This window comes from Dermacentor andersoni, chromosome 10, assembly GCF_023375885.2.
Source record: "Dermacentor andersoni chromosome 10, qqDerAnde1_hic_scaffold, whole genome shotgun sequence".
NCBI lineage: Eukaryota > Metazoa > Arthropoda > Arachnida > Ixodida > Ixodidae > Dermacentor > Dermacentor andersoni.
Window position 1 is genome coordinate 18,368,049 of NC_092823.1, and position 25,979 is coordinate 18,394,027.

Genomic DNA, 25,979 nt, shown 5'->3' on the forward strand with positions numbered 1-25,979 from the left:
AAAAGTCTAACGCCTTGCCCCATACTGCACTTGGAGGCAATTCGATTTCCTTCGATTTGTGTAGGAGTGATGTCTCCTTATACATGACAAGTGTCAGTGTTGGCGACCTGCATTCGCTGTCGCCATGGAGATTGAAGAAACGAGCCACGTTTCGTCGCACCACTTGGCTCTCGCAGAGGCACGGAAGGTGCACCATCACACAAATGCAAAGGCACGCAGGCACGCACAAATTCTCACCCCTACTAAGTTTCTCATGCTGGTTTCAGTAATGCAATTACATTTTGCATACAGCCTATAGTTCCAGAGATAATTAACATTATGTATTGTTAATTTCTACAATAGCAAGGGCACTACTGGCCAGAAAGTCAATATGGAGATATGGCTGCACACTACAAACTGTAAGGAAAACAAGTGTAGGATTACTTTATGTGGCAGGTGTCAACAATTTTACAACAAATTACAGTTCAGTTTTCTTAAAAAATGGCTATCACGTGGTGCAGTTAGTAGCCAACTTAAGGGTTTTTGGGTTGTATGTCTCATAAACTACCTGTTCCATAATCATCAGCACCTAATTCAACCGTAAAGTACCAAAAATGCTACTTTTGAGGCCACCGCGGCCCAAGAAACACGCGCAAATGCCGAAATGAAGTCAAACTTCACGCGCGTGCCATTCCCGGCCCATGCGGCCTGCCCGCGTTGTCTTGGTGTCGTTTTGACCGTGGATTCTTTGTCTCTATTTTGCCGCCTTGCAAAATGGCATCGTCGGCGCGGTTGAGGCGCTATTGGCGTTTTTCCGCGATGTGATGCGGAGCATTCATTGGCCGGAGCAGCGCGTTCAAATCTTGCGGGCTAAAGCGCGCCTGCCATTGGCTGCTGCACGGACGGCGGCTGCTCCCTTTGATGCTGCGCCCGCGTCGCTGTTGCCCCTTGCTCTGTCCGCCTCAACATGAGCTTGCGCGCTGCTCATCGCCTTGCGCTATCTTTTAGATTCTTTGCTCAGCTTTTTTTTTTTTTTGCTAGTTCGCTGCACACGATACCGGCAAAGCCGAAGACAGTGCAGATGTTCGGTGCACGGGAGCGCAATATGCGTCTTGTACGAGCATCGAACTTCCGTTCTCCCGCAGCGAGTGCCGACTGCGTAGACGCTTTTCACCGGCGGAACTGTGCTTTCGGCTGTCGCCAGTCGAAAATCCGACACACTGAGTGTGCCTGGAGCCGCAAGAGCTAATTAGAAGCTCCGCAGGAGCTTTCTAATAAAAAAACACATGGGTTAAACTTTAAAGCTTTCGAAAGCAGAATTAAGAAATGTGCTCCTAGCATTTCCAGCTACAGGCATGTAGCTGGAAACGGTGCAGGCAAAAATGCCAAAAATATAAGGCCGTGGTATCACTTCTGCAAGTTAACAAAAAAAACGCCAACGGCAGCCCTTGGATTGAGCAAACCACCTACCCCCAATACATTTTTTGGATTGCCTTTCACCAAAAGGGAGGAGGGGGTGCTTGCTCAGGATTTTACAGTACTTCCCAAAAGTACTTTTTTTGTTCACAATGTTCTGTTTTTTAGTCTCCCCCCTTAGGCAGAAGAATTTGTATCTGAAGGAAAGGTTGTCATTTTCCTCGTCTCTTTTGTCCCAGCCAAGTCTTTTGTGCTGGAGCGGTTCGCACTCTGAAATGTTTGCAGCATGCATCATCGCAGGTGAACCTCTGAGCAATTTGAATAGCCTATAAAACTGTACAGAAGTACATTGTATCCTATTACAGGAGGGAAATCTGAAGGCATCGTGCTCAAGTGACTGAATGTTTATTTTGTACTCGGTAAACTTCTGCAGCCTACCGCACATGTGCCTGGAGTGATTTTTGTGTCCTTGCATTTGTTTGAGGTCTCTTGTGTCGCTTGCAGGTCAGAGCGGTGCGGGCAACAACTGGGCCAAGGGCCACTACACAGAGGGCGCCGAGCTCGTCGACTCCGTTCTGGACGTTGTCCGCAAGGAGGCCGAGGGGTGTGATTGCCTGCAGGGCTTCCAGCTCACGCACTCGCTCGGAGGCGGCACCGGATCAGGCATGGGCACCCTGCTCATCTCCAAGATCCGCGAGGAGTACCCGGATCGCATCATGAACACCTTCTCGGTCGTCCCCTCGCCCAAGGTGTCAGACACGGTGGTCGAGCCATACAATGCAACCCTCTCTGTCCACCAGCTGGTGGAGAACACGGACGAGACCTTCTGCATTGACAACGAGGCTCTGTATGACATCTGCTTCCGCACGCTGAAGCTGACCACACCCACGTACGGAGACCTGAACCACCTTGTGTCCGTGACCATGTCTGGTGTCACAACCTGCCTTAGGTGAGTCATCAGTCTGGACCTTGGTTGACTGATAGTTGACTGAGTGATATCAAACATAACTTAATGCATAAAAAGGGGTTATGTTCTTTACATTTTAGAGACGTAACAAGGAAGTACTTGGAACCAAAGTACAAGACAATTGTAGTTAAGCTAGTTGAAAATCGGACGTCATTCTAGGATCAACAATGAGTTTGTTGCGTTCATCCTGGTCCCATTTTTGGTACCATGAAGTGTGGAGGCCAAGTACTGTATTTACTCGCATAATGATCGCATTTTCTTTGTCAGAAAAATTGACGCTGGCGGAGCAAGCTGAACGCACCAAACGAGATTTTTTTTTTCCTTCTCGTGAATAGATTACGTGCATTGAAACAGTTTCTTCCGTATCAGTAAGTAGTAATACAGTTAATATCGACAAGTTTGCGGCAATAATGTAGCCATGTCCACTTTGAGGGGACAGAAACAGATGGGCGCGCTTAGCTGCCAGTGACATAGAAACACATGGACGGCATGCTGTGGAAACTGCGGCATCTGTCTTCACTACTATCCTAATACGGCACGTTTCCGCTAAGGGTGGGCGACACATAGCTGCGTTACAAGCGTCGGGTATGAATAGGGTACACATTTAACGTATCAGTGTAAACGTGGCTACCATCGTTGGTGGCTACTATCGTTGCCGCTCGCGATTTGTTGCGTGCCCACGAGTGCAGATGGGAAGAATTGAAAGGCACCTTTTTTGTTGTCGATCACAACCGTTATAAAGCCTGCACATAATAAAGGCAAGTTTGGTTGCAGCTTCTTTTTAGTCGTGGAAGTGCGGAAAGTGATGAAAGTAATGAAATGAGGAGTCTACTTAAGAATGTTTGGTGCATGCAGACTGCTTGGTTTGTCTTGGAAGAGTCGTTCGTGTAGCATTCGACAGATGGTAAGCGCGATCATTATTAGCCAGACTTGGCACACAACATATCGCTGCGGCAAGTTCAGGGTGCGATCATTACACTGGAAATAAAGAAATCCAGTTTTGACGAGAAAATTTAGGGGTGTGATCATTATGAGAGTAAATAGGCTAATTCAAGATGCATCTTGAATGGGCAGTGATGTCTCCGATCATTTAGGCCTAAGTTGCAAATTGCTGTATTGTCCTCGTTTCTGTATTTAGGAGCTCTCAGGAGCAGACATGCCGATGAACCTTCATCTTTTAGCTTCTGCTCTTGCCCTTGTTCCTTGCAGTCACCAGTTTGCTTTATCATGACATTTCTCTGATTGTTTAAACATTGATAATGCAATTGCAATTTTTCTACGTAACAAGTTAACCCAACTGGCTAATAAATGCAAGTTACTATATATTCTATTTGCTATTCGACAAAGTATTCGTATCAGTCAGATTAGAAAATTTGGATATTTGCACACCCCTAATAATTTTTTCCCAGGGCATTGAGAAAAGCTATCGGCTGCAGGAGGCAATGGAGACTTGTCATAGTAGTAGCAAACAGTACAGGTTCTTACAAGTTTAACATGTTTGTTTATCCATGGCCACCAGTGTAAATCTCGCAGTCTTGCTGCAGTTTTGTGCAACTGATGCCCGGATTGGATTTGTGTGACATCCATCAAATGACGCGTAAGAGTACCTTGAACTACTATTGTCACTATGATAAAGTTGTGTACAGTGGAGAGGTGAAAATATGGCATGCAACTCTGCAAGTAGGGAGTTCTTAAGCCCCCCCAAAAAAATCAAGTAAACTCCCCGACGTATACGAGCACTGTCTTTGCTACTTACTGCTTGTATTTCTTCATTCATTACCATATGAAAAAGGCACTAGTCTTCAACAGCAGCATCGATGACTACACCTGCAGGGAGCACTCGAGAGAGCGTATCTGCCGAAACTTTATTGCTTCCGTTGCAGTACTGGATGACGCAGTTGTAGCAGAGTAGGCACGCTGACTGTAAGATGTGCAAAGGCTGGTGTCCCGTTCATTTCTTTGACAAGGTGAAAAGGGCACTTGTGGTCAGCTTACAAGACATACACCCTGAAGGTACACCAGCTAAGGCTTGACTTTTGCCTGCAGAGTAGTCGAACCTGTTCATAATGAGCTCGATAAAACCTGGAGCAGGGGCCTTTAAGGGAATAATAAATAATAATTCTGCAAAAATTGGTCATTGTGTTTACTTGCATATTGATCACATTTTCTTTGACTCAAATTTAGGGGTGTGATGCAATGCCATTTTGCAAGGCGGCAAAATAGACAAAGAATCCACGGTCAAAACGACACCAAGATGGCGCGGGCAGGCCGCATGGGCCGGGAAAGGAGTGCGTGCGAAGTTTGACTTCATTTCAGCATTTGCGCGTGTTTTGTGGACCGCGGTGGCCTTGGAAGTAGCGTTTCTTTTTTTGGGGGGGGGGGGTACTTTACGGTTGAATTTGGTGCTGATAATTACAGAACAGGTAGCTTATGAGACACACAACCCAAAAATATGATTTTTCAAAAATCAACTTTTTCGCAATTTTTCGGTTTTCAAAGGCCGCGTCCCCCCTTAGAGAGACAAAATCTGTATGGCAGGCTGTCGCAAAATGTTGTTACTCTCCTGCTCAAGAGCGTCTGGCTGCCACCCATGCTGCTGCCACTCTGCTCGTCGGCAATATTGTAAACGCTCGGGCGCCTGGTGCACGTTTTGGTTAATCGGGCATCGGCACGCACTTTATATGTGCCTTGTTTTACTTTAGTTGCCACGTTTCTTCGGAATGATCGCCGTTCATATCACCACCGATTGACATTAATTTTTCGAGTGTAGCACCTCCGCGGGCGAATGACATTAAAACGTCCAGTGTGACAGGGGTATAACAGTGCGAGACATCAAAACAAAAATGGTGGCCGACAGAGCAAACCAAATGAGATTTCTTTTTCATCTCATGAGTACATTACGTGCATTGAAACAGTTTGTTTCGTATAAGTAATGGATAATATCATTAAGGGGAGAGGCTCCTCGAAACAACTTTTTTTTTATTTGTACCAGAGACTTCAAAATTAACCAACTGGAGAGTTTTTTATGCAGATTTCAAATATGCAATTAGTTTTTGTGTAGCTGCTATAGTTCTCGAGTTATATTGTACTGAATGACAAATTATAGCGATCTTTACGGGCACTTTTTTATGAACTAAACTTTCACAAAAGGTATTCTGCTATAGCTTATTTAGCTCTTCGTAGATCACAGAGTGCCGATATCTAGTCAAAAAACGTGTTCAGTTATAGGAAGTGGGACAAAAAAATTTTGATACTTCAGCCATTGTTTCTTTCAGTTCCCTGAGACATAACTTCGTACTGTTGTAATTACTGACGACTGATATTGAAATTTCAAGTAGATATCAGCATTCTACATACCTTCAAGAGTATGTGTGCCAAATTTCGTTAGTATACACCAATTCTAAGTGTACAAAAGGCTTCCCGGAAGACACAAAAATATCAAAAAATTTGAAAATGAGAAAAACAGGTTTGAAAGTTTCAAAACCTTCTATTCTTCAAAATCCAATTGTTTTTGCATGAATCTTTGTCACACTCAAGAGCAGCTTCACAGAAAGCACACAAAAGTTTCTAGAATGCTCCTGCACTGTAGCTTGGCCCTTCCCGGCTCCTACGGTTGGTCTCCTCGGTGCGAGCCCTTTTCACTGCGTTACGACGGTGCGCCCTTGCTTCTGCGGTTCGCTTCAAGTTCATTTTCTTTATGCGCATGTCATCAGAATGGTCGCTATGTGTAACCAACTCTCCTGGGGGAAGTACTCCAATCTCTTGTAGGACTTCTTCAAAGCCCGCATGGCCTTTATTGTACCACAGCACGGCAATAGCCGTGGCTGTCTCCACAGATGTCCGGGAAGCAAATTTCGTTTTTGGACACAGCAGCCATATCTTACTGTTGAGAGACTCTGCTGCGTTTTGCGTCTTGCCATGAAGGCACCGAGCCAGGAGCTTCTCATCGGTAAGGCGCTTATATATAGGCATAATTGCCAAGCCCTGAGCTTTTGTCAACAAGGGGGTGTGGCGTGGTGTAGGCTCCCCCAGTGCTTCAGCACGCCTATGTTTGCACCAGGAATCTGGTTCAGCAGGGCAAAATTTGTGGCTGCTGGCCCCATCACTGGAGCAACAATGAAAATAGGAGGCCCATATAGCAGTGTACATGCTGCGCACACTGCCCTTGTTATTTGTTATGGCTATTTGGTAGTATGTCTGCAGTTTCTGGATGGCTGCGACTGTTAGCTTTTCACCTCGTGGCAGTGGCGTTGTCATTTTTCGCAGAGCAGTGCCTAGGCGTTTTGCGACGTGGTTGGTGCACTCTTCTTTTTCGATGACAGTGTCACCGTACACCTCAGCCCCACAGACGGCAGTAAAGGCTTTGCTGTCCCCATCACTCAAGAAACTTGTGAAGCGCAGTGGGGTCTCGTATGACGAAGTCCTCTGCCATATGCGCACTGCTGCTTCAGGTTCCATTGCATGGGATGAACATTCAGTGTTTTTTTCACATACAGGACGATGAAAGGCTTGCCATACCTCATCATCATCACCCATGTCCTTGTGGATACTGCAAGCAAGACAGTAATTTGAAAGGACTTCAAAGTCCAAGCAAAGACCTGTGTCCAGGGACACAGCTGTGCCCACTCCGTTGTGGCTTTTATGGCCCCTTTTTTGCCAAGTGCCGTCAAACATGACCGGCACATCGCCGCCGCCAACGGCGTCCTTCGTGACTTTTCGTGCCAGTTCCAAGTTTTGGCTAACAGCTTCCATTGCAGCACCATGGAGCTTCTTTGAGATAGCATGGAATGTCTTGTGATGCAGCGGTTTTGGAAGGCCGATGATCGCACAAAATCGCGAAAGCTGGTCGTATCCAACTCCTATAGCACGCGCTGCCAAAACAGCCTTCACGTTTACGGCAAAGCCGTCGCGCGAGCTCCCGCTGTCGTAGCGAGTGTTCGCCCCGGAGTCACCGCACGCACCGGCCGAGACGATCCGCTTCGACGTGTGCGTGAATGAAAGCACAGATTCAGGGCAGTCGGTATTTTCGCAGCGTAGCTCTAGGTGCGACGAAAGTCCTTTGCGCTTCTCAGCTGCTTCTCGGACGGCGAGTTTCCGTTCACAGCAAGTGGGGCATGCCGAACCTGTCACCAGTGCCGTCAATGCGCCGATCTCGCACAACACCGTGCTAGCAGCAGGGGCACCGACCGACCTTGATTCGCTTTTGAAGAATTCCATCTTTTTCTGCGATGCACTGACGAAATCCACAGCAGCGTCGATTTCACCACTGTCGCGGTGACCGGTGTCGGCGGTAGGCCTAACCGACGTCGGAGCGTCGCGGGCGTCGTTCCCGGCTGTCGTTTTTTTAACAGTCTTACGCCGTTTCCCTCAGTACTTGTGCCGAGTTCGATACTTCCGAGCGTCGGAACTGCACTTTTTCGGGCTTGTCATCGCAAGAAAACTCGGAGAGAACACGGGAAACTGTGCGGCTAGCGAGAATGCGCTGTGGCGGTGGTTCGGCTTTGCTGCACAAAAGGAGCACCGCCGTCCAATGGCGGGGCCGCGCTGCATGGCGCGCAATTCAAAACGCGCGACAGTCTCGTCTTCTTTCTCGTTTTTCTTTTATTCTCCGCGAACATACGAGACTGACAGCCATTGAACTTTGGAGGAAAGGGCTGACGCTGCACGCCCCAATGATTGCAAATGGCGGCCGGTGAGGCTCGACTGCGTGAGAACGATGCAAACGGCGCGGATTTTCTAAACTTTCGGTGGACTATAGAGTCACCGCCGCTCACTTAGGCGCATTTTTTGGTGACTTCTCGTGCGAATTTCGGCTTGATATTTACAGAAATAAAAGTTTATACACCAAAGATGACAATGCAGCTTAAAACAAAAAAGTGATTTTTTTTTAGAAAACCGCGATTTTTCGACCCGCGTCTCCCCTTAACATTGGGAATATTGCGGCAATAACATAGCCATGTCCACTTTGACAGGACAGAAACTGAGATGGGCATGCTCAGCTCTGTGACAAACGCATGGCGGGCTGCTGTGAAAACTGCGGCATTAGTCTTCATTACAATTTTAATATGGCATGTTTCCACTAAGGGTGGGCAATTATCTTAGCTGTGTTCCAACTGCTGGCATATGAATAGGCTACACTTCTACCGTATCAATGTAAACGTAGCTAATGTCGTTGCCACTCGTGATTTGTTGCGTGCCCACGAGTGCAGATGAGAGGAAGTGAAAGGCACCTTTTTTCTTGTTTTGGGGACCTCAGCCATTATAAAGCCTACAAATAAAGCCAAGGAAAGTTTTGCTGTACATTTTTCTTGTAAGTGCAGAAAGTGATGAAAGGAATAAAATGGGGCAATTGCTTAAGAATCTGTTTGGTGCCTGCAGACTGCTCGGTAAGTCTTGAACAGTCGTTTGCGTAGCATTCAACAGATGGTAAGCACGATCATCGGCTAGACTTTGCACACAACATATTGCTGCAACAAGTTCAGGGTGCGATCATTGTGCAAGTATAGTAAAAACGGGGAGGGTCAGAAAATCGTAAATGCACTGAAATGTAGTCGTTATAGGTGGGTTCAACGGTATTGCCGTTGTTGTGGGCTGAAGGTGCTGGGATGCAAGGGCTACCTACCGCCTGTAGAGGTCCCTCATTATGTTTTAGTAAAGTGCCAAGTCCTAACCAGAGGCATCAGTCATGACAATGACAGGTTCTGGTTAAAGGAGTGTAGAATGTTCCAAGTTGCCAGCAGTTATTTTAAAATGAGCTCTCTTCTGTTGGGGATGTCCCAAGCATATGGCTTGACTCGAAGCAATGCTTGTAAAGGCTCCATCTGAAAAATGTGGCACAATCTTTGACTAGAATCCCACAAATCCAAGACAAGGTATGAAGGGACAGGAGCTTGCTCTATCACTTCGATCGATCATGCTAGGTGAAAGTATTGTTTGCCATTTGCCATATGTCTGACATGCGAGTTCTGGGGCAACATGCACATTTTGGTACGAGTTGCAGGCCCGCCTTGAAAATTGCATGCATTTTTTTTCTTAGTTGGGCAAATGTTACGTCTCTTCGCCTGCAACTAGCGAGGACACAAGTGGACATTAAAAAGTATATACATTGGCGTACAGCATGTTCGTGTTGCTCCTTTTTGAGCTCATAAATATGGCAGTTGCTAAGCAAGGCAGTTCTTTAGCAACATTTTCTGGTGCAAATTCTATTTTGGGAATTCATGCTAAAAAATTCAATATTCTTGAGTTCGCTTTTTAGCTACAAGCATCTCAATTCTAGGTGACCAATCATAACTGGCTTGTTCTGTGCTCCCCTTCAACCCCCATTTCAGGTTCCCAGGCCAGCTGAATGCTGACCTGCGCAAGCTGGCAGTCAACATGGTCCCCTTCCCCCGCCTGCACTTTTTCATGCCTGGCTTTGCGCCCCTCACTGCCCGTGGTTCCCAGCAGTATCGGGCCCTGTCGGTGCCCGAGCTGACCCTGCAGATGTTCGACGCCAAGAACATGATGGCGGCCTGCGACCCGAGGCACGGCCGGTACCTCACGGTGGCAGCGATCTTCCGTGGCCGCATGAGCATGCGAGAGGTGGACGACCAGATGCTGAACGTGCAGACCAAGAACTCCTCCTACTTCGTCGAGTGGATCCCCAACAACGTCAAGACAGCCGTGTGTGACATTCCGCCCCGTGGACTCAAGATGTCCGCCACATTCATTGGAAACAGCACTGCCATCCAGGAGCTCTTCAAGCGAATCTCTGAGCAGTTCACAGGTGGGTAGTTAGGGCTAAAACCTTATGTCGTGCATAGTTTACTATGGGTTATCAAGACAGTAGCAGCCATGCTGCAATCTTCAGTACGTGGGTACTATAAATGGTTTTCTTATACTGCTTTTCATCTGTTCTTCTTCATCCACCGTATATCTGTGCCTTAGGGATCGAGTTTAATCTCTCAAGCTGTGCCCCAGAACGTGCATCAATTTGCATTTACACAAGTACGAAGTGTGAACGGTTCATTACAGTACTTTGCTCATTTGTCTCCAGTTCGATCTTGGCCAAAGATCCCGGCTCGCACCCGTCCATCTTTGTGCTGAAACGTCCGTTATTCTGATCTCAAAATTGGCTTTCTGGCAGGTAATTCAAACTTCATTGGTCAGCTTTGTCGCAATACAGCAGTGTTATGCAGTGAAACACCAAGAATGGAAAGGGGCCACTGTAGCAGGACATAGGACGCGTTTCTTATACAGGCTTGCATGCGCAATCTCCCCCCATTCGCAGTACAATCATCTAGACACCTAATGTGCATACTGGCAGCCATTCAGAGCTGTTTCTATAGTTGCATGGTGAACGAAATGAGGGCTCCCCCTTTGCCAAATTTTTTCGTGCTGTCAAAAAGGACGTGTGCAAAGACGATCGAAGACCGGGCCAAAGCCACTTTGCAATTGCCTCCACCACAATTGCGAGGGTTGGTGAGCTGATTAGACAATAGCGGAAGGTAAGCAACGATGAACTGGCAGTGTGTGTGAACATCAACCAGTGCAGACTTATAGTACAGGCCTCTTGCAAAACTCGTTTCGACGGTGGTAATACGTATGTTGTGTGGCTATATTGATTCATTGCTATATGACTTATTACCATCGACAGTAATCGTGAGATATCTACTAGCGTAATCTTATTAGGCAGATTTAGAATAGCGTTTGTCTCCTTATGTACTTTAAGCGCAAGAATCGTTGCGGGACGTTACGGTGGGCGTCCCTTCAATACATTTAGTTCGCCGTATGGGAACCCAAACGCAAGACGTTAAAAACACAGCGCCATCTGGTGCCTCATACCAACCTCATACCTCATACGTTAAAAAACACAGCGCCATCTGGTGCCTCATACCAAACGTATTCAGGTCAAGACAATGCATTAGCAACCACCTTGTTGCTATGCAGACGCGTTTTGTTAGGTTACGGACGGCCGAATTTCCGAACGATCTCGTATACTGGACGCGATATGCGTTCAGAACTAACGTTTCAGGTGAGTTTACATGAAGCGAAAGCTTATTTCAAGTTTCTGGCGATCAGTGACAGTGAGACCACGAGATCACTGTCGCCATAACGAGAATTCATACTGAAGCGGGATCCATGGATGCCGCCATGTTCGACAACGCTATTGCTTAGCGTGCGTAAACATTACCAACGTTACACTCGTCAAATAACATATGTAATCATAACGCCCGCAAACCATTGAAAACTAATAACGTACTAGGCATGCGCAGTGAGGATAACGCTATTTATTTACGTAAGTAATACGTTTATGTGTGGTTGCAAATGCTATTCTAAAACTGTATGTTTTTGGTAGGACACAATCCAGCCCACAAAAGCAAGCGACACTCAAAGAACAACGATAGCGGCGAGCGTAGTTAGCGATTGTCGAAATCTGATCTGCAGGTCAAATGCGTCGGCTTTTATACATGACTCGTCGAAGATGCCAGCGTTATCGGTGGTACTCGCAGATCTTCCAGATAGTACAACACTATTCGCGTCGCACATATAATCTGATTACGCAAGGTTCGGCGAGAATATAGACAACAGATAGAATCAGCGAAAACAAGTTCCAAATCATGCAGGCGCGTTTTACGCTGAACGATAAATTTAAGTTGTTGGCGGGTGAAATGCGATCCCTGGAAAAAGGACAAACAAGTACGCGTGCGAATAGAGTCCCTACAGTGCGCGCACGCACACACGCACTAATTCATATAGGTGTCGGAACATCATGCACTCATCCTTGAGTTGGTTAGTGACCAGTTATTCACTTTCTACGGATAATACATGACCACGCACATGTTCTCCCAACACTCAAGACGTTATACACTTTCCCCACGAGCCCACAAACAGGCCCACGAACACAAGCGCGCGCGCGTGCACTCTTTCCAAACACGCCATTTACGGCATCAGTGTATGTGCAACCGTGGTACTGAAGCTCTTCTATGTAACTCGTGGACGCAGCCGTGTTTGATCACGTGGTGACGCGTCCATTGCTTGCCTCAGGTACCCTGCCTCCGTTTCCTCCGTGTTTACAATGAATGGGCATGACGCCCGGTCCGGTTCAACAAACCTCTGTTTCGGTGGATATCGTAGACAGCGACTGGGTGGACGACATGAAGCTTTGCTCACAGCTTCAGAAGAGGGGACGGCCAACGGCTGCGGCAGTGACGGGAAACGTGACAGATTCGGCCGCAACACAAACAGATCGGCATGTCAGGTGTACGCTAGTCCGATTGATTCCTGGTAGTGTAGGGATAACGGACACTGTGAGGTAGACTGCGACAGGACCAAGGCATAGGAGCAGGGCGGGTGTCAGGGCGACTCAAGGAGCAAGCGCCGGGAAGACCCATATTAGCGATTTCCTAGCGAACCACTGACTGGATGAGCGATATCGTCTCAGCAATTTTGTTCCAAGACGTCTGTTGAGGCGAGGCAGGAAACGCTTCTTCGAGTTCGCGGCGTACAATTCGGGTCACATTTTAGCTTGGTGGTAGCGTGCTAGATTCGTCGGTATATACGGTGACTCTTCCACTGCTCGAAAAGGCGGCAATCTTTCATGATGGGGTCGCCGGTTAAGATTATAAAGGCCAGAAGGTTTAATGCGTCGTCCGCGATGCCTGTATAATGTGCCCAACCTTGTAGTGTTACGTTCGATAGTACGAACGATATCTAATTTTTCTTCTATGCTGAGCACCCGGCGTCTTTATCTCAGCTTTCGCATGACGCGAATCCGTTTGCACAACGCTCTCTGGCACGGCGCCAAAATGATGTTGATGTGGCTTCGTGCGCAAATGCACAGGGCACCTTGAGGTCGTTGTTCTGATCGACTGTTCCGATCTCTGAGGCTTGTTCTGCCGGGGCGACCCCATGGAGATGATGCACTGCCGTGTTTGCACGACGAAAACTGTAAACGCTACATGTTAACCAATATGTACGCAATAAGTTGGTAGGGTTTATGTGGATACAAAACGCATTATGTTCAATGGCTGCTGAGTTGGGGATTTGACTAACTTTACTATTAAAACAAAACTACTGTTTAAGCAGGTACGGTTTAACGAGGTTTTTCTGTACAAGCATTGTTGCGCAAGTTGTGAAAAATTGAAAAGAGCTCTGCAGCTTTTTAACAATAGCTTCTAAACTGCCTCTTTGTAAAGGTTTCAAAGAATTTTTTTAATGAACCGACGTTAACAGTACTCCCTTATGTGTATTTTGTGCGCAGCTCAAAAGGTCCTTGAGGTCTTTTGAATTTGCGATAGATTGTGGCATATGAATAGGGGGGCCGCACGGCGCCACATTCATTGTGGCAATGGCGCGGCGCCACATTCATTGTGGCAATGAATGTGGGGGCCGCGCGGCGCAGCCAAGCGGCCCCCATCTTGCAAGCGATCTGTGATCGAGACGAGTCTATGCCTCTAGGTGCAGTGCACTGTGTTCTCGTCGCTTAGTGCACGTTGAAGCGAGAGTCCGCACAAAGGTCAATTCGCTTGCTCCGGCTACTGCACTTCCCCACTCCAGCGTTTTTATAGTTTTCCACGGTGATTGCGTGCGACGTGTTCATGCTTGCTTGTGCGTGCGTGACACAATGCTTGTTAATTTAGTTGGTAAACGAATGTTTAAAAGTTTATACGGCTAATAAAACTGCTATCCCTACTTATCGTATAGCTGCCTATTAGTTTGCTATCGTAATCAATGCTTCGCCTTTCCGCAAAACTCTTTCCTAAAACAACTTTTGTTGTCGCAGCTTTGGTGTATTCGGAGTAAATCATTGTTTTTCCCAATGAAGTTGTATTTTTGTACGAAAAAATTAGGTGTCTGGTACTGTAAAGGACTTTCCTTTTTTAGGTCGCGGCGAATGGTGCGCATGCTATCTAGATAGGTTAGTTATAGTTTGCTGTCCCTCTCCTCGAGCCTTGTTTCCTGGCGTTTATTCTGCGTGGACTCGTGCTCATTGTGCCGCCTTGTATGCTTCCCTCTGTGCAGCCATGTTCCGACGCAAGGCTTTCCTCCACTGGTACACTGGCGAGGGCATGGATGAGATGGAGTTCACCGAGGCAGAGTCCAACATGAACGACCTGGTTTCAGAGTACCAGCAGTACCAAGAGGCAACCGCAGATGACGAGGGAGAGTTTGAAGATGAGCAAGAGGCCGACGTCGAGGCTTAGGCAGTTTTTCTTCTTGCGTAGTCTCCACATCTTGTGTAGTCTCCACATCTACTGCCCCCTTTTATTTTATTCGGCAAACACATTTTTTTCTTTCTTGCTGAATAAATTTGTTCGAGCCTACTGCAGTGTTGCCACATAATCGTGTGTCAGTGCTCCTAGCAATCTGCCTTTTTCATGTTCCTGTGCTGCATGGTCCTGGAAACATTTCGGAAGGGTGCTGGGCCTTTGGCCAGTTGATTTGTACCTGTGACCTTGTTGAGTAGGCATTGGTAGTGTTTCCTGGATTGCAATTAATTTCTAATGACTTCTCCCAGGCAACATGTCGTTCCTGGAAATCGTGTAGCACTTGCCCACTACTGGGTGAGCAGGCCTGAGTGTGCTGTTGTGCTGTTAGCCATCTCCTTATGACACTGCCTTGGAGTCAGTTGTTAGCACGCTCATGCCTGCTTGTGACGCGAGCACGCAAAAGCGAGGTGAAAGAAGGGTGAAACAAGATTTGCGATAGACTGTTTGCGAAGTTTGACTTGCATGGTGCAACACTCGGCATAACTAAAACAGCTTTGCTGTTCAGCTATCTTCACGGACTGGTAGGGGCAGTGATTTTTCTTAATACTTTTGCACATTCATTAAAGATTTCGCGTATTTAAGAAGTCTTTCAGCACAGGCTTCCGCGTCAGGATTTGCCAAAGCAGCGTATTTGTTTACGGTGATAGCCACAAATCGTTAGCTTCAGATATTATTGAATTCTGTTAGCTTCGGATATTGTTGAATTCTGGACGTTTTGTGTGCCAATCTGGATTAATTCCGACCACCAGGGGATATTTAACGACGTGCCGCAAACTCGCATGGCACGGTCGTTTTCGCCTCCTTGAACTGCTGCGGCCGGGATTCGATCTCGCGAACTCGCGCTGGCACTGTACTCGTACTTAGCAGCGCAATGCCATAGCCACTAAGCCACTGCGGCGGGCTTCGGATATTGTGGAATGCGCATCGCTGATGTGAAATGTCAAAACGTAGCAGAACACGCATATCTGCACATTTAAGCCGCGTTGTTCCACCCTGAGACGAGTCAATGTGAACGGCCGAGCCACTTAAACAATGGCAACTGTGACACATAAATTAAGGACCCTTATTACCGATCCTCTCTTTAACTTCATTCGACTTTCTTTGTACCAGAACTGTGGTCGGCAGAAGCGCCCATTTATAGGCAGTGTAGTTCTCGGGAAAACGCGGATGCCATCGCTGACACCGCTGGTAGCTGAGCGAGGCGGTTGTTTATGCTGCTGCTGTACCGAATGCACAGTCTCTTATTTCTCGTTTGATGCAGAGGTAAACTCTGCTTTTCTAAAATGAAGAAATGTGTCGGCGTAACACATACAGACCCACCCATCTATGTAGCGAATGCGACTGGCAGCCTGACGTACAGATGATCGCTGCTTGCGGCTTGTGTACGCGCCATGTGAAGCATAGTTGCCGTCGAATCTCTACAGGGCCAACTCTGACCTATAAAAGCAGTTTCCTTCGTCGTAACTGCTTATTTTCACGTTCAGGTCCACCGGTACTGGGCTCCTGAACACGACTGTGCCAGGCTTAATCGAACCTGCGCTAAACAAGATCAACCTTGGCTCATACCTAGTGGCACGGCTTGAAAGGACTGAAGCTGGTGCAATTCAAACACGTTTAAACTAATTTGGAATTTGGAGCATGATGAATTCTGTATAGAAGCAAAGGCACTGCGGCTATCGCATTATCGGTCGAACAATCATGGTTGGCACGCTTATTTTGTCGGTGCCATCGACAAAGCCCGCCGCGCTGTACGACAATTCGTGCCTTGGTTGCGTCGTTGTCGGCCAATTATAAGATGGTCTCGGCAACACTGTGCTGAATATTCAGCCAATCGGCGTCGGAGCCTTGCCAGTCTTGTATCGGCCCAGTGTTGCCGCGCCTTAACGAGTGTGTGAAGTCGGGCGTGCGCTGTCACCACCACCGTCGCAAGAGAGGGCAGGCGCTCCGAGAAAACTTCGTCAGCAATGTGATCTTTTACAGCGAAGCTGTTTATGGCTAGGTTCTGGCAGATCTCGTCTCTGTGGACACAAACCAACAATTTTTCAGACGTGGGCCGATCTTGAAGCTAGTGTAATGCCAGGCAGACCACGGGCGGAGGTGAAGTGGGCGTTAAGCACTCCCCATACGTGGACCAACCTCGAAGATAGTTCAATACCAGGCCGCCCCGCGGCAGAGGTGCAGTTCGCCATTAACGGGCCCACATACACAGCCTCACTGGTCGTCCTTCAGAGTGGAAGGGCACTGAATTTTTTGAAGTGATGCCCAAGTGTAACGCAGGGGTTTATCGATAAATTTGCTAGCCATCAATGCAAGTCGGCTACCACGTGGTTCACCGTGCAGTCAGGACGAAGCCCTGGCCGCTTTCTGTTTTAAAGTGGAGTTGCAGCACGCTCCGCGCGTTTTCGGCACCGCACTGACGTAGAGCTATATACCGGTGGAGTACCAACGCGGTACACAGCACGAGTGTTTGTTGTAATGCGCAACTGTGCGTCTCTATTTTTGGGGGGGGGGGTGGCTTTCCCCTGATGTCGGGCCACGAGCGTCCCTTGCAAAACGTTTCGCGACTAATCCGCTATGGTAGGGCGCATGCACCATGGAAAAGGCTAATTGTGAACGTATTTCAGTAAGGCCACGTTAAACAGCAAATATATATATCGACGTTCAGGCTATTAACCGGACTATACGATGTGTGTGTGTGTGTGTGTGTGTGTGTGTGTGTGTATATATATATATATATATATATATATATATATATATATATATATATATACACACATATATATAGTCAACGTTCGATTTTCCGGACGCGCGATAATTCGGACACCTTTGCGGCACTACCACGTACCACAGAGTCAATGTATAGAATGTCTGAACGTTAGGATGCAAAAAAAAAAATTCAACGACAATTACGGCACTCCCTAATGCGAAACTTGAGCGCTGCTCTATGAGTGTTTTCATTTCGCGAAATACTGAGGCATCGCACCGACTGGCAGAGCCGTGGCGCGCGGCGCTGTATATTGGACCGGCCACACAGTACTGCACCTTGTGCAACTAATATTTGCTGGGAAACGCTGTTGCTCGAAGGCGAGCTTTCTGGTTCTTTTTTCTCCCGCACGGCTGGCGCCGCGGATTGATGGATGTGTTATGAGCGTCCCCTTTGGAACGGGGTGGTGGGTTGTGCCGCCAAGCTCTTGCTATGATACTGCCTAATTTCCTACCTAGGTTAAACAATAAAAAAGGAAAAAGAACTGAACTACCGCACCCAAATTTTCTGATTTCTTATTGCAAACTGCTTTTGTACGTCTCCATTTTTTGTCGTTTCCCTACTTTTGTTGCACCAATCCTCCAATCGCCTCTTACTAATGCCTATTGTGGATATGTTTATTTTTCCACTGCTCCCGCTGAACCCAAGGGCTTCAAGGAGGTCAGTGGCGCCTAAATCGACTGCTGGGTAGAAGTCTTCACATTCTAATAAAACATGCTCCATAGTTTCCCTAGCTTACCGCAGCAAGCCCATGCTTCTTCCTTCTATCTCGCTTTATAGGTGTGTGTTCTAAGGCATCCCGATCTCGCTTCGAAAAATAATGAGCTTCCCTTTGAGTTATCATAAATTATTTCTTTCCGGATTTCGTTTTTTCCTCTTAAGCAGTTACTTATGGCAGGTTTCTTTTCCATTGCCGCCACCCATGAGATTATTTCAGCCTCTCTGACTTTCCGCTTGACCTCCTATGTTGCCGTGTTTCCCACCCTACAGGCCGCATACTTGCTGGTAAGCTTCGTAGTTCTTTTCCTCCACTGTGAATCAATGTTTTTACTGTACAGATACCTGAACACTCTCCCAGCCCATTTACTTTCTTCCATATTCCTCAGCCGTTCTTCATACTCAATTTTACTGCGAGCTTTCCTCACTTCAAAACTAGTCCAGCACATATCACCCTGCACAGCTTCATTTGTAGTCTTCCCATGAGCGCCCAATGCGAGGCGACCCACTGACCTTTGCTTCTCGTTGAGTCCTGATTGTACCCCTGATTTAAAGCAAACAACCACATTTCCAAAAGTCCTGGAACCATTGCCCCTTTCCACGTACCTCGGAGGACCTCGTACCTATTGTATCCCCATAGCGCTCTGTGCTTCATTATGGCTGCATTTCTCTTCCCCTTAACTGTTATTGCTTTTTCCTGTGTTTCCATATATCTGTTGCCTTTGTTTATCCATATACCAAGGTATTTATGTTCTGTTACCCGAGGTATTTCCTGGCCCTGTATCTCCACTGTCTGTTCACTGTTTTCATTGAATACCGTAACACCTGATTTCCTTACACTAAATTTCAAACCTAAATTGTTGCCTTCCTGCCCACAGATATTAGCCAGACGTTGCAAATCACTTTGCTTGTTTGCAAGCAACACAATGTCGTCCGCATAAAATAAACCTGGGAGTTGCTGCTCTATTACTGTAGCTGCCTGTTTGTATGAGAGATTAAACCCGATATTACTTCCTTCTAGCGCCCTCTCCGTCCTCACCATGTACATCATAAACAGCAGTGGGGATAAAGGGCACCCCTGTCTCAGTCCCTTGTTATCAACTTTCTCCTCGCTTCTCATCCCTTTCCATTCAATGCAAACGGTATTTTCTAGGTAAATCTCTTTTAAAAGCTGTAGACAATCGTCACCTAAGCCTTCCCCTTTCAGAATATCCTGTAAGCTCCTGTAATGCCTAAAAAGGCCATATTTAACGGTCTGCTTTCTACTTTTGATATTTCAATACACTGAGTAAGAACAAATAAGTTATCATCTAAATGGCTACCTATTCTGAAACCATTCTGAAGTTCTCCCAAAATGCCATTATTCTCTGCCCATGCTTGAAGCTTTAATTTGATTGCCTGCATTGCTACCCTGTATATTACCGATGTAATGGTCAACGGTCTACGAGTGAATTCTTTCTCCCCCTTACCTTTATAAATTAAATTCATTCCACTTTGTCGCAGACTGTCTGTTATTCGCCTCTTTTTAAAGTTTTTTCCACTGCTTTCACCAGAGCTTCTGTACTTTTGGTCCGAGTTCATTAATCAGCCTAACGGGAACCTCGTCTAGCCCAGTGGCTGTGCGCTTAGGAATGTTCTCTTCCGCTTTCTTCCAGTTGAAATTTGTCAGTACCAGCTCCTTTTCCCACTTGGGTCTCTCGTGCTCTTTTTTTCTTCAAATACAAACTCGTAATTGGCTTGGAAAGATGCGGCTGTTATTTTTTGGATGTAATTTATTGCCGCTTCTGCTTCCAGTCTGTTTTCATCTTCGTCTAGGATATGTTGTTGTATAGTTGACTTCCTGCCTAATAGTTTTATGTGGTTCCAAAATATTCTACCTGCGGCCTTCTTTTTCTCACGTATTTCTGACAACCAACGATCACTTTCACCTTTTAATTTTGCTTGCACCAGTATTTGAACCATCCGTCCGCGCGGATGCGCGGACGTGAGTGCCATCTGGTGGTCCTTCAAGGTGGCTTCCTCCGCACTCTCCGCTCGCCATCTTTCATCCGCCGCTGCGCTCCGCTTTCGCTTTTTCCTCCTAGCTTCGCTGAGCTCGTTCGCTTGGTTACGCCGAGGCAAGCTGAAGCTCAACGCAGGAACGGGCGCCTTGAGCTGCGCTCTAAACGCTTCGCCGTGCCGGTTGTCCGGACTTTTCACCATGGCCGCAGGTCCAAAACGGCGTCAATTGAAGCCACCACCACCGCTATTTTGATTATATCGACACCTCGAACTTCGCTCGCTGCTGCTGCTGCGCTTCCTCGCTCGAGCGTTTTGACAGCGAGTTTCCGCGGTGATCGAGTGAGATGTGTTCTTGTTTGCTTGTGCGCGCGTGGCAACGTGCGTATTAATTTAGTTTCGATACCCATCTTTACAAGTTTATACGGTCGATAAAACTGCTATCCTTACTTTGTATAGCTAGCTGCCCACTAATTTGCTATCGCAATCTATGCTTCGCCTTTCAGGCGAAACTGCAACTTTCTTCTCTAAACAATTATTGTTCAATTGAAGTAACATATTAAACAAATAACTGATGTTGCCTTGATGGCCAGCGGCTAGATCGACGACACAAAGTTCTGGCCCATTGTTCGACGAACACGTAAGTGAACCATTGCTTGTCATTTTAATGTTGCATGTGCTCGCGATGGGGCACTCTGGCACTCGATCATCGTACATGCGCGTCCCTCGTCAGCGCCGAGCGATTCAAGCTCATGAAGCTTCTTTTGCGTTGTTCATGTCAAATTCGCTCGTCATTTACAGTTCTTTTTTTCATTTTTGTGCCTACTACGGTGTATTTACGCCACGATCTGTTTGAAGGGGTTGCCCAGCCTCTCGCACTTTGCTCGACGACCTCGCATGTGTATGCTTGAGAGCCGAGTGAAAAATCGTGTCCTCTTGTGTCTTGACATCTCGCTCGCTCGTATTTTAGCTTCCCATACGTGTTAAGGTAAGCGTTTGCCTCGATACTGGTGCAGTGATCTCTGCAGAATTCACCAGAGTGGTGGGGACGCAATATAGTTTCGCGTAATTGTCTTCAGATTTAAAGATTGCGTTTGTTGGATACACTAAGTGGACACGCCCGAAAGGATGTTGTTTCATGGTAAAACGCCTGTGACATGGGCACTTTCGATCGCGAGCCAGCCGACACAGATCTGGTGCTGCTACACAGTCACTTTCGATCGCGATCGAGCCTCGATTCAAGCTATGTCGGTCGTGATCGAACTGCCCGATCGCCATCGGAGACCGGCGTAAGTAGCTTCTAGCTCAATATGTTAGAAAACGAGGTGCAACGAAAATGAAAGAGCAGAAAAATAACCCTCTAAACAAACCGTTTTAACCAAAAAGTGCAATAATACACAATTTTCTTTTAAGTTTGATATAGCAAACCTTTGTCTCTAGCGTCGAAACCATGCATGTAGTACTGACAGTTGCAGAATATCAGAATCGTCGGACGTGGCAAGTTTTTTACCTACAATAACAAATGCAAAGGTTAATTTTCTGAAAATGGGTTTTGTAGAGCTACATCTACTACCTGTTAGGCACGATTATTTTCTTCGCGCTCACTCAGTAACACTTCAAGCGTTTGAGCCCCCAAAACACGATCCCCATTGGACTGTAACAGCGATCATTTTCGATCGCGATCGAAAGTCTGAGAGCTGGATCGAGGCTCGATGGCGATCAAAGTGCTCATGCGACAGGGGGCATAACTGTGTGTCTTAACTCAAGCGTTTTATCATCTAGTCGCTAGACTTCCGCGGAACGTTATGGGAGAGCTTCATACAGCGCCCGCAGTGGTGGCACCGCGGTGCTGGCGCAACTAGAAGGTGCTAGATGAGGTTCGGGCTAGACAGGGCTAGATGAGCTCGTTCCCGTTAGGCTGGTTAATGAACCAGGACCAACAAGTAAGGAAGATCTGTTGAAAGCAGTAGGAAAAAACTTTAGATTGACGAATGCCAGACAGTTATTGGCGAAAAAGTAGAATGAATTTATGAAGCTAAGAAGGACAAATGTAGGATTCATTCAAACATACCTTTGACAATTACATCAGTAACAAACAGGTTAGCAATGCAAGCAACTAAATTAAAGCTGCAAGCATGGGCAGGGAATAATGGCATATTGGGAGAACTTCAGAATGGCTTCAGAATCGGTAGGCGTCTGGATGATAACTTATTTGTCCTTACTCAGTGAATTGAGATATTCAGAGTAGAAAGGAGGCCGTTATATGTGGCTTCTTTAGACATTACAGGAGCGTATGACAACGTAGACCACAACATTTTGTGGGATATTCTGCAAGGGGCAGGCTTAGGCGACGATTGCATACAGCTTACATACAGCTGAAAATTCCGTTTGCGTTGAATGGGAAGGGGTGAGGAGCGAGGAGAAAGTTGATTGATGTCAAGAAGTGACTGAGGTCGGGGTGCCCTTTATCCCCACTGTTGTTTATGATGAACATGGTAAGGATGGAGAGTGCGCTAGAGCGAAGTAGTATTGCGTTTTATCTCGTACACACAGGTGGGCACCGCAGTAGAGCCGCAGCTTCCAGGTTTGTTTTATGCGGCGACAATGTGTTATTGCTTGCTAACAAGCAAAGTGATATGCAAGGTCTGGCTTATATCTGTGGACAAGCATGTGAGAAATTAGGATTAAAATTTAGTGCTAAAAAGAACCTCTGTGCCCTTTCACTCTCTGAAGAAGGATGACCAGCGAAGCTGTCTATGAGGGCCCCGTAATGGCGAACTGCACTTCCACCGCGGGTCGGCCCGCAATTTCACTATCTTCGGGAGCGGCGCACGTATGGATAGTACTTAACACCTGCTTCACCTCCGCAGCGGGTCGTCCCAGTATTACACCAACTTCGGGATCGGCCCACGTATGGAGGGTGGTTAGCCCCTGCTTCAACTCCACCGCAGGTCGGCCCAGCATTCCACTATCTTCGGTATCGGCGCACGTATGGAAAGTGCTTAACACCTGCTTCCTCTCCACCGCGGGTCGGCCCGGCATTACACTATCTTCTTATACGGCCCACGTATGGAAGGTGCTTAACGCCTGTTTCACCTCCGCCGCCGATCGGCCCTGAATTGCACTATCTTCGGTATCGGCGCACGTATGGAGAGTACTTAACACCTGCTTCACCTCGGCCGCGGGTCGGACCGGCATTGCACTATCTTCGGTATTGCCGCACGTATGGAAAGTGCTTAACACCTGCTTCCTCTCCACCGCGGGTCGGCCCGGCATTACACTATCTTCTTATACGGCCCACGTATGGAAGGGGCTTAACGCCTGTTTCACCTCCGCCGCCGATCGGCCCTGAATTGCACTATCTTCGGGATCGGCGCACGTATGGAGAGTACTTAACACCTGCTTCACCTCCACCGCAGGTCGGCCCAGCATTCCACTATCTTCGGTATCGGCGCACGTATGGAGAGTACTTAACACCTGCTTCACCTCCACCGCAGGTCGGCCCAGCATTCCACTATCTTCGGTATCGGCGCACGTATGGAGAGTACTTAACACCTGCTTCACCTCCGCCGCGGGTCGGCCCGGCATTGCCTATCTTCGGCATCGCCCACGTATGGAGGGTGCTTAACGCCTGTTTAACTGGGTGTTTAACGCCTGGACGTCATAACATTGAGTTGAAAGGCGGTTATAATAATTTCCTTTGACCTTAATTGTGGTGGTGTTAGCTTGACACAAGAAAGTGGTCACTATATTAGCTGAAGTAATACTAGCTTATGATTTTAGCTCCTCAAATAATTACAACTTTGTCACACCGCTGTCGTACACGTACACGTGCGAGCGCGATAAGAAGAATCTCGTCTGAAGCAACCTGATGATCCTATACCAATGTACTGTCACAGTGGCCTAGCTTGCCTGATTGAACTCATTAACTGTTTGCATTTCCCAGCGAACAAAAAAGAAAAAAAAATCATTTGACAAGACACCTTAAAGCAGGATATCAGGTACGTGCAAAGTTTCGTGCCAAGCTGCTTGGGCTTCGATTTCAGAAACATTGTTCTGGCTGATGGTGCTTCTCTTCTGCCCCTGTACTGAAGGAGCTGCGGCTGGTGCATGGAAATGCTTGCCACCCGTGACCAGCGAAATGTTTCACACGAAAATCGGTATTGGTCGATTGTGAAAACAGTATAACCTAATGTACATGTGGCTATTACTCAACTAGCACATTCTTTCAACGTCAGTGGCCTGGTTAGAACACAGCGGTTTCAATTTGCCGCCCAAACATACGATGGATAGACGGAGCGAACACTGGCTAGCTGTGGTGCATTCGCCAACTGCAGAAAAAGTGCATATCATCGCATATACGTGAGAGATGTGAAAGGGAGTACCACCAGAGAAAAATGAACCGAAAAGGCACAGCAATGTGTGGGAATGAGCGTCTACAACGTTATGCAGATAAGACGCACGGATGTTGATGTTGTATCCCTCTTGAGATAAACCAAATTAAATATGTCCTGACAGGGCCAAAGTTAGCTATGGCAACACGCAACTAGCTACAGTCACCTGAGAAAAACGAAGGCGCTCTAGCTAGCTCTGGCAGCGCGCGGGTAGCCAGAAGTGGAAAATTGAAGAAGCCCAGTGTTAGTAGCTGGGACACTGTCACTGTACACTGCCGCCAGCACGGCGTGAATCTTCTTGGCGTTTTGTCCCTTCAAATACATAAAATGGATCACTACATGTGTTTCAACTTCTTAGGTGTTGACACAAAACCGTTAATAGACCCGTCTGTTGCCGATTAGTGAGATAAGAATGCAAGAGCGAGTGCGTCACTCCACGGACGCCGTATTGTTGTAGTTAACACTATACCATGACGGAGTGAGTCAAACGCTTTTCTATTGTCTATGAAAATTTCTACTGTTAATTGCCCTTTCTCGATGGCCTGTGGAACTGTTTCCATTTGCAGTAGAAGCGCAGACTCAGTAGACCTGCCTTTGGTAAAGCCATGCTGGCAGCCGGACAAGATGTGGCAAAAATAAAAAGCAATTTTCTTGCGATAAAGTGCTTTTTATTTCAATGCCCTTAGACAATACGGGCAGCACAGATATCGGGCGGTGGTTAGAAACGTAAGACTTGTCGCCACCTTTATTTATCACCGATACCCTTGCTTTCTTCATCTTGGAAGGAAACATACCGATTCGATAGCAAGATTGGAAATATGTGCTAAGTATAGACAAATAAAAACGAGCACGTGTTGCACGGGCTTAATCTGCAGGCAGTATATGTCGATGGCCTTGCTATTCCTCAGAGTCTTAAACGCCTGGTAGAGAGGTATTTATTATGATAGAAAAGCCAAGAGGTGCGCCTGAATCAATGTTCTCACCTGTTACTCGGCGTTGGTGGAAGGGGAAAGGGTGTACACAGAAAGAATAGAGAAGGCGTTGATTATGAGGATGAAGATGGTGGCAAAAATCTTGCACGCTCCAAGACCCTTCAAAGTCCCTTCTCCAGTTCGCTCTCATAAAAAATGTCTTTAGAGGTTTAAGACTATCAGGCTGATGACAAGGATCAGGTGAAGGATCCAACAGAATCTTTTCAGATAATGGTCCAGCGACAAATTTTGACAAGACGTCTGTCGGCGATTTTCTTTGTACATCAAATCGCGGGCAGATGTCGTCTCAGGAATACCGCATTCCTCGCAATTCGGAACACCGCAATTCACAATTCGGCCAGCCGGACTCTCCGGCTGGCCACCCAAGGGAGTGACAGCAGGGTAAGTGCTCTTCACTTTTACATTCATAAGTTCTTTTTCGCTTGTCATTGTCAAACATGGTATTGAATTATTCGTAAACGTTCCGCGATCAATAAGAGAGCAAGTTTCATTACTTTGGTT

At 47.0% G+C, this 25,979-nt stretch overlaps 2 protein-coding genes across 3 annotated transcripts in view; one reads left to right on the plus strand and one right to left on the minus strand.

Annotated features, from left to right (window-relative positions):
• LOC126519264 (tubulin beta chain-like) overlaps nucleotides 1-14,667 on the plus strand; it is a 41,152-nt gene extending 26,485 nt beyond the window's left edge. For both annotated transcript variants that reach the window (XM_050168884.3, XM_050168883.3), the window contains exons 4-6: nucleotides 1,900-2,344; nucleotides 9,691-10,127; nucleotides 14,366-14,667. In XM_050168884.3, coding sequence (XP_050024841.1) covers nucleotides 1,900-2,344; nucleotides 9,691-10,127; nucleotides 14,366-14,547 — 1,064 coding nt within the window. In that variant the 3' untranslated portion in view covers nucleotides 14,548-14,667. The remainder of the gene's footprint in view (nucleotides 1-1,899; nucleotides 2,345-9,690; nucleotides 10,128-14,365) is intronic.
• On the minus strand, nucleotides 5,368-8,282 carry LOC126519263 (uncharacterized). Its single transcript, XM_050168882.3, has one exon. The coding sequence runs from the start codon at nucleotides 7,577-7,579 to the stop codon at nucleotides 5,930-5,932; it is 1,650 nt and encodes a 549-aa protein (XP_050024839.1). The 5' UTR covers nucleotides 7,580-8,282; the 3' UTR covers nucleotides 5,368-5,929.
• Nucleotides 14,668-25,979: the final 11,312 nt, after the last annotated feature.